This window comes from Cariama cristata, unplaced genomic scaffold (genome assembly GCF_000690535.1).
Source record: "Cariama cristata isolate BGI_N322 unplaced genomic scaffold, ASM69053v1 scaffold7552, whole genome shotgun sequence".
Classification (NCBI taxonomy): domain Eukaryota; kingdom Metazoa; phylum Chordata; class Aves; order Cariamiformes; family Cariamidae; genus Cariama; species Cariama cristata.
In genome coordinates, this window is record NW_009605418.1 from 46,275 (window position 1) to 55,098 (window position 8,824).

At 53.3% G+C, this 8,824-nt stretch overlaps 1 protein-coding gene across 1 annotated transcript in view; it reads left to right on the forward strand.

The window, feature by feature from the left end:
* LTBP2 (latent transforming growth factor beta binding protein 2) overlaps positions 1–8,824 on the forward strand; it is a gene marked incomplete at both ends in the record, with an annotated part of 60,924 nt that overhangs the window by 38,913 nt on the left and 13,187 nt on the right. Inside the window, 6 exons of the mRNA XM_009695939.1 lie at positions 533–607; positions 4,637–4,759; positions 5,229–5,393; positions 6,228–6,458; positions 7,018–7,040; positions 8,502–8,541. Coding sequence (XP_009694241.1) covers positions 533–607; positions 4,637–4,759; positions 5,229–5,393; positions 6,228–6,458; positions 7,018–7,040; positions 8,502–8,541 — 657 coding nt within the window. The remainder of the gene's footprint in view (positions 1–532; positions 608–4,636; positions 4,760–5,228; positions 5,394–6,227; positions 6,459–7,017; positions 7,041–8,501; positions 8,542–8,824) is intronic.

The following is an 8,824-nucleotide window of genomic DNA, read 5'->3' on the forward strand; positions in this document are numbered from 1 at the left end:
CCTAAATTTGACCTCCTTGAAATTTATCGGACACATTTTACTTGCCTTTAAAAAATTTGGAGAGATTTGATTGTGGGGGTTATAGCCCATTTTGAAACCCACAAAACTATTTTAAGCAGCAATTTGAAATTTTCTTTGATGAAAGTGATGGGGGCAGGAAATCACATGCAGTAAAAAATGAGGAAAATGTAATAAACAAGCCCAGAGCTGTTATTTCAGCATCTGGTCGAGGACCTCTGTCATTCCTCTCACTCTGATCCCCTTGTCATGTGCCACCTGGCTATCCAAGCTGGGCTGGATATGAAGCACAGGCAGCACCTCTGGGTCACCAGATTGGCACCTGCCAAGCAACAGAAGACACTGCTCGGGAAATGTAGCTACTCCCACCTTTCCCTCTGCCCTGGGAGTCATCAGAGGCCCATCCAAGGCAGACCTAGGGACCCTTTCCTCTCTGCAAGGAGGGCAGAGAGAAGGTAGGATGCTGGTGGCTGGCTCTACTGCCAACGTCCCACACTGTTTGCTTTCTTCCCAGCGCACCCTGTGATTGAGAATGGGCAGGTGGAGTGTCCCCAGGGATACAAGAGGCTGAACCGGAGCCACTGCCAAGGTAAGGATGCTGCTTTCATCTCTGTCTCTCCTTCCCACATCTGGCCATAATTACATAACTGTCAGAGTTGTAATTATCTACACAAGTAGAATACAATTATCTGACTCCCTGACATAGATCTGAAAAGAATGCAACTTATAAAAATCTCCATGCTTTCATCAAGAATGAAAGAAAACTAGGTAATGCTGGACTACATGACTCAGCTGATAAGCATAGTCAGCACACAGTTGGGCCAGCACAAGAAAACTCACCTGTTAAGTCCTGCCGACCCAATAAGGATCTATGCTGCTGCTCTGCTAAGTGTGAGTGCAAAAACACTTCTCCCATAGCCTGAAGCAACATAAATTCTGTTGCCTGAAAACATTTGGGAAAGTTGTCAACTTGTTCAGTTGTTCATTTACAAGTGGGAGAGTACCATAAAAGTGATTCCTTCTGTTCCGAGCATGTCACTTGTCCCTGCTGCCAGGCTGCCCTGCCTGCCCCATGCTGCCAGGGTCTATCCATTTCTCACTCCCGTGGTCCCTTAGCTCCATATGAGGAAGGCACCATCTCTCTGTTTTTCTCTCCAGTTCTTGTTTATTTGGCATCTTTTGGACCCACAGTATTTGTGTTTCTCCGTACTCTGACAGATGTGGAATTTTACGGTTCCCTTCTCGTGATTCATGATAAGCTGAGAGATGTCATCTCGAAGATGCAGCAGGGAGCCTGGGCCCTGGCCATGCAAATCCAGGGCTGGCAATCCAATGACTCATCTCTTTTAGCTGGGACTTTCCACCATGCTTACTTAATTAATGATTCAACCTCCCCACGTTGTCCTTGGGGAGAACTTTCAACAACGCAACCACTTCTATTCTCCTTGGTGCTCAGATCTCAACCCTTATGTGGCCACAGACAGCACTGCGGGTACAAGGAGCTACTTGGAGACATCTAATAGGAGTTGGAGGAGCAGAGCAGCTGGAGGGACTCATGTCAGTGAGCAGAGACCTGCAGTGCCTGCTCTGGATCTGCATCCCCTTGAGCAGGGAGAGGCTTGCAGGAGCAGAGGGAGATGACAATGTGGAGTTGGCTAGTTCATGCTTTTGCACAGGAAAAAGCATGAACTAGAGATGTGTGCCTCTGCATGCTCCTTCATAAGCTGGGCTGGAGAAGTACTATTCTGTAGACACTCTGCTGCCTTAAGGTTCTTTTCCCATCTCTGCTGTTGCAGCAGGATGTGTGTCAGGGAGCCCAGCACCTCACTTCAGGGTTGAGAGTGAGCGATTTGGCTGACAGACTATGGGAGAGGCTACGTGGGACTTTCTCTTGCCAGCCCAGGTAGGAGAGTGGCCAAGGGGTGGGTGAGGGCTGATGGTTCCTGACGTCATTGGCTGTAGGAGAGGAGCCGAGGTGGGAAGGAGCTGAACTATGGCTTTGCAGGCTGTCATCAAAGCACAGATGAGTGACTGGAGGAGGGCCCTGACAGAAGCCTACTTTCCTCTGTTCTGTATGGACAGAAAGGATTGTCTGTGGTGCCTTCCAGCAGAGGAACAAATGGCTCATCTCTGCAAAATCTCCTTTCCTTTCCTTGCTGCATCCCATTGAGCAGGACCAAGGCTGCAATGAGTCTGAGTTGAGAGTGCCTGGCAGACCCAGCCAGGAAACCTCCTGGTGCTGCTGCGACCAGCAGGAAGGATGGCACTGAAAGGGATAATGTGGTTGCTAGACATGAGGCAAAGATTGTCTTGGAAGCTCGGTGGTAGGGAGGTGTGCACGTACAGTAGTCACTGCACAGGACACACACCGGCACCTTGGTGTCCATGTATACTTGGAGTCTGTTGCCGACTCAGGTCCTTTCTGCTCACCAAGTGCCAGGGTAAACCAGCCTGCTGCACCTTGCCACCACAGGCTGCCTGACCCAGCATGGCTGTTTCTGAGGAGTACTGGCAGGCTTATGTGGGGTGGGAAGAAGCAGCTGAGACAGTGTAAGGATCTTGGTTTGTGTTCCCTGAGGCCTCTTCTTGTGGGTTAGCCTCATCCCTGGCATGCTGCAGGGGGTAGGAGCGCGTGGCCCTGAGCGTGCCTGCCTGCTCCTGTTCCCCATGGGAATATCCACTGCGGGTGGGTCCTCTGCTGCCAGAGGGGGTTGGACTGAGGCCGGGACTTGGCCCTGTTTTAAATTAAGCTCATAAAGCCCAGCCCTCGGTGCTTGTTTGTTTTGTGCTCTCATTACTCTAATCCCTTCAATCCCATTGCTTATGTGGAGGCCAAACACTTCATCCAGTTGGTGTGTCGGAATGACATGGTGCTCCATCCGTGCCGGGGAGTGACAGGGATGAGCCCTGAGGCTCCTCCGGAGAGCCCAAACCTCTTCTCTGAGTGGGATTGCCAGCACATTTGGGTTCTGGCCACTGGTTGTTCGCATGAACTGTGTCCTGTGCTTGGTACAGAACAGGAAACCATTACATTACACAGCCAAATCCTTCTCCTCCCTGACCTGCTGCACATCCCTATAGCATTGGTACTTCCAATTGACTGAACATCATGGCCTGGTCTTGATGGCCCCTCTGTGTCTCAGCCATGCATAGGGCAGCCAGTGGGGTGAATGGGGGACTTTAAGAGCAGGGGACTGAGGAGGAGCTCTCAGGTCATTAAGTCTGAACTCCAGCTGTCGTAGCTGGCTGCATGACACCCCCTCTTCCACCAAGCAGTGATGCTTCAGCTCTGAGGAATAATGTAGTAATGTAATAATGCTGGTAAAGCCACTCCTGAGCCTAACTGCTCTCAGCCAGGCTCTTCCAGTATCTCCATTTTTCTGAGTGTCCCAGCAGCCTGCTTCTGCACCTCTTCCATCTTGAGACAGTCTCTAGAGCACCACTGGGTGCTCTCAGGACACCTGTGGTTTCACCAGGGCCTTGCACACGGGCATTGGGACTGCCCTGTGTCTTTGGAAAGTGTTTGGCATGATGCTGCCTAGCATCACCTTGGCATTTCTTAGTCTTGGCAGCTCACAGCTCTCCTGTGAGCAGCAAGTGTGCCTAGGTCCCTCTCACTGTCTGCTCCCACCTCTTATCTTGTAGTATATGTTCCTGTGATTTGTCCCGAGGTGGTGCTGAGGTTCATCCTGGTCCTGCCCCTCCATTCTCCCATCCAGCTCTTCCTGCACTCCTTGTGCCTCCTGACACAGCACATTTTAGCAGCATGCTGACATTTCTGGGCCAAGCTCTTTAGTGAAGATATAAAACTGCATCAATTCATGAAGAGGGCTTCCTCCTCACTCTCCACCATGAAAACTGCCCTCAGCTCCCCTTTACACACCTTTTGCCAATCCTTGTCTTCTCTGGCTTAGCTCATGCATTCTTATGTGGTGCTGTAGCAAAGGCTTTACTGCAGGCCAGATGGGTGAGCCTGATGGTGTTTCCCTAGGATAAGCCCAGCTTCCTTTCCAAAGACTGCGTCTGATGTGTGCTGAATCAGGGGCAGAGGCAGAGCTCGAGGCAGGACTTGAGCTTGGCAACTTCCTGCTTGCTCAACCTGTTTCTAGAAGAAGACACTACAGCTGTGAGCCACAGCCTGGCCCACCATCCCTCCACCTCCAGATGGGATCAGTCACTGCCCTCCCTGCATGCTGGCACTGAGTTTCTCAGCAAGGATCCTCCATAGTTGATGGCTCCATACGAGCAGGAGCAGGGATCGGATGAAAGGACAGGACTCATCAGTCCAGGCTTGCAAACAACAACCATGATGGCTGTAAGAGTGACCCTGCCAGGGTGGCTCACCTTAGGGGCCACATCTGTTTTCCACGAGGACTGTGAAGCAGAGCTGTCATTCACAAACCATCCCTGCAGCTGCAGTGAGTGAGCTCTGCACTGCAGATGTGGAACTACTGTTGCTGCAGAGGTCCCCACCACACTGCTCAGTGCAGAGGCTGCCTCAGACACCAGCCTGGCTGAGACCCCCTTGGTTTGCAGCACCTCAATGGGGAACACTGGGTAGGGGCTTCAGTTCACCCTCAGCTGCTTCACATCTCACCAGGCTCTCTCCTGTTTGCAGATATCAACGAGTGCTTGATGCAGGGCCTGTGCAAAGATGCTGAGTGTGTGAACACCCGTGGCAGCTTCCGCTGCACCTGCAAGCCTGGCACCATGCTGGACCCATCCCGTAGCCATTGCATCTGTAAGTGCTCCAGGGAACCCCTCATTTTGGGAAGGAGCCTGAACAGGACCCCATGGCTGAGTGAAGGCTGCAGCGTGCTTTGTGTTTCTTGCAAGTGTGATTGAGTTACACTGTCCTGCGCTTGTGTGCAGGATGGGTCCCCTTCATGCATTGTTCTTCTCCATGGACCTCTCATGGTCCCTGCGGAGCCTGGAGGCGATATACCTCCAGTACGGCGGCAGAGAACATGGCGTCCTGGGTTGAGAGAGCTCCCACAGGAGCTGGATTTGCTTGGGGCTGGCGCTGCCGGAGGGATGGCCCGATGGCTGAAGGCTGGAGGGTGTTCTGGGGAGAGGATGGGGCAGCCCTTGGGACAGGCTGGAAGACACAGCCAGAGAAAGGCCCAAGGGGGAGAGAGTGGGTGTCCCCTATTCTCTCTTTGGAGACCATAGAGCTTGACCTCCAGCACTGACCCTGCGTTGTGTTTCAGCGGATAAAGCAGTATCAATGGAGCAGGGGCTGTGTTACCGCTCAGCAGCCGGAGGTGTATGCTCCTTCCCCCTCTCCCACCGCATCACCCAGCAAATCTGCTGCTGTAGTCGCGTCGGCAAAGGCTGGGGGAAGAACTGCGAGGAGTGCCCTGTGCCTGGCTCAGGTGAGATGTGCCTGCTTTGGCTTTGCCTGCTCTGATTAGACTGGGGTTTGGGCTTGCCTGAAGTTTCTGCCACGCAAATGGCTGCAGAACCCAGACCTGAGCAGTGCAAATGCTGGCCTGTGAGATGGGTACAGCAGTGCAGGAAGCAGACCTGGACAACAGTGGGAAGACAAAGAAACCCTGATGGGAAACCACTCTGTACCAGAGGGAGAGCACAGCCATGACTGTGCCTGGTTTTGCTTGACAGCCCTTTTGTCTCTTGTACATCTGCTGGGATGAAAGCCAGGTGAGGATGAGTTTGGCATATCTCAGCATGAGGTAACATGGAGAGGAAAGCACTGAAATCCTCAGAGCTGGGAAAAATCTTCAGGTGGTTTGTGCAGAGCATCTTCAGTGATGTGCAAAGTGCTCAGTGATGAGGTAGCAGTGGTTTGCTTTTATCTGCTCCCTTGCTCAGCTTGGACCTTCCTGTGGCATGATCCCTTCCTAGCAGCACTGACCCAAGGGATGGATTTAGGTTTTGGTGTCTGGGATTACCAGCCAGCTCCTGTTAGAAACCCAGCCTGCCCTGTGAGCAGATTCCTTCTACTTGAAGGCATCCACCCACTGCAGCCTAGATGTGTTTCTGTAAGGATTTAACCCTTAGAAATCACCAGAAGATGATAGGATGGAAGAAACTGGTACCTGCATTTGCATACATGCCTGTCCATCTTCACTCCTTTCTTCCGCTTGTCCCAGCATCATGTCTGGGTGCGATTAGCCAGGTGATCCCTGAATAAACCTCTTCCTTTCAACCTCTGCCCTCTAAAGCTTTGATTTGATTTTCCCTTGCAGAAGCCTTCAAGGAGATTTGCCCAGCAGGCCATGGCTACACCTACTCCAGCTCTGATATCCGCCTGTCGATGAGGAAGGCAGAGGCAGATGAGCTGCCCCTCAGCCTGGAAGAGCAAGGGGAAAGCAGCAACTGGACGTTGGACTGGACAGCAAGGAGACAGCAACTGCAGGACAGCCTGCGTGGGAGTGTCCTGGAGGCACTTCCCCACCCTGGCACCTCTGCCAGAGAGGGTAGTGTGGGGTCTACTGCTTAAAGCTGCTCAATCTGGGCCCCTAGCAAGGGTGGGCAAATTCCCAGGTCCACGGATGGACTTCTAGCTGATAAGAGCTTTCTACATGTGTATGAATATGCAAGGTGTTCTTCAGCCCTATTAGTGTTCCTGGGGCATGAAACAGCACATCTTCAAGCCTTTGGAGAGGAAGTTGAGTGTTTCAGGCTCCTGCAACTGCATCTTTGCAGTTGGTGGTGGCTGGCCAGGCTGCCTCCACCGGGACCTCAGGTCTGCATGGCAACCCTGGCACTGCAGTCCTTGGGCTCCTGTCCAGCCCAGCTGGAGGGAAGTGTGACCAAATGCTTGTGCCACCACATGCTGGAGTGGAAGCTCCTGGGGTCTGTGCAGTGCTGGGAGAGGAGTCCAGGTGTGTTGGCTTTAGGAACAAGCTCTTGCGGAGGAGTGTGAGGGACTGAGCGGCAGTGTCTTAGAGGTGGGTTGAAGTTAGGGCAGCTAGGGTTGGAGGAGTATGCATGCCTGCCTTGTCTCTACTCACCATGCACTGTTTCACTTTCCAGGTGAAGTTTCTCCTGCTGCGCAGGTAAATAAGGTTTGTCTTGCTATATCTGGGTGGATCCATGGCAGCTTGATGGGCATGAACGGGGATGTCATACAAATAGATGACAGGGAGATGTGAAATGTGGTCAGAGAGAGCACTAAAGGGAGCAAGTAGCTGCTGCTGGAGGGAACAGCATACGAACTGCAAACTCTATCACCCTGGATGAGTTGCTGTGACTAAAGGCACTGTGCCACGTGCCTGCTCAGCCCTTGCTAAAAGACCGTTAGCTCAAACCAACAGGAGCTGAGGGCTGTACTGCACTGATTCGTGGTCAGCATCGACTCCAGCTGGCGTTTGCTGGGGCTGGAGTAGCAGCCCAGTCTGAGGCCGGAGCTGGCTGAGGTGTGGACACTCACTCCCTGCTGTCAGCCTGGCCTGGCTGCAGGGGTGACGGGCAGCAGGGGAAGGGGAACTTGGGGAGTGCTCCTCTCACGGAGCCCAATGCCGTGTTCAAGTCCAGCTTGCAGGCAGATCTCCCCATGCTGGTGCAGGTGCAGCAAAAACTCCACTGGAGCAGTCGGGGCAGTGGTCTCCCACACTGGCTGTGTGAATTCACCCTGTCTGATGGGAGCAGCCTGGGGACTGATTCTCTGCCATGCTCTCCCGGGACTGTGATTCTTTATTATGAGTCTCACTTGAAAAATGTGTGTCTCTTGATCCCTGCTGTCAGTAGAGTTTGGGTCATATCTCTCCTGAGCATCTCTGTGCCCCCTTGCTATAGGAGCCCAGCCCTCAGAATGTACTTGCAACCCCTCTTGAGAGAGGGGACAGCACTGCCATCATCACTGCTTCATAGACATGAAGTGACTTTCCCAAGGACACGTGAGAAATTCAAGACAGTGCAGAAATTTGAACCAAAGCTTCCAAATCTGAAGCAGAGCTAGTCTGGGACTTATGTTGCTCGGCCACCTGTTTTCTTCATCCATTGCAGAAACATCATCAGAGCAGGGACCCAGGTTGTGCTCCAGCATCTCCTTTAGCAGCCATGGGTTTGCCAGGAGGGAATGCTGAGAAAGAGCATCTAGCACTAAGCACCCTTCTAGTAGGTAGCACTCTTGAGGCAGGTCAAAGCAGTGGCTGTCCTCAGCCCTTCAGAGCTGCCAGTGACAGTGGCAGTATTGGCTGTGCCTGGATGCCCTTCCCAGCCACCTCGCAGAGATGCCTGCCTGGTAGTGGTGCCCTGGGTCTCACCTGCATGATGTGCTGGCACGGCCCCTCCGTGGGCAGCCTCCTAGGCCCAGCCAGGAGCTGTGTTTTGCTCAGGATAATATGCTCAGGACAGAGTGGCCCTGCCAGGTGCATCCAGCCAAGGCAGCTTCTTCTCACAGGAGGGTGTCTTAGGGAGCAAGAAGAGCCAGGAGGTGGGTGGGAAAATGTCTCAGGGATGCTGCCTCCCAGCCACATGCATGTGAATAGAGTCAGTCCTATGTTTCTGTCCCTCAGGGCGCTACTGATGCCACTGCAGAGCCCACCACCCACAGAGGTGAGCGCCTGACTGGTGGAAGGGCAGGGCTGTCGTGGGGATGAGGACAGAGCAGCGAGGAGGGAGGAGAGTGGGGAGGCTGGGATCTGCCTTCTTTGCACAGCAGCCCCCGGCGCTTGGCAGGACGGGCTCCTGGCTGGGCTGGCTGTGGGGCGAGGTGGCGCAGGGGACCCTGGCCACACTGGGGTGGCTGATGGGGGGCTGACGTGGAGATGCGGGGAGGTGGTGGATCTCCAGCAAGGTGGAGGAAGCCGAGTTAAATAACAAGATGATGAGGTTGCTG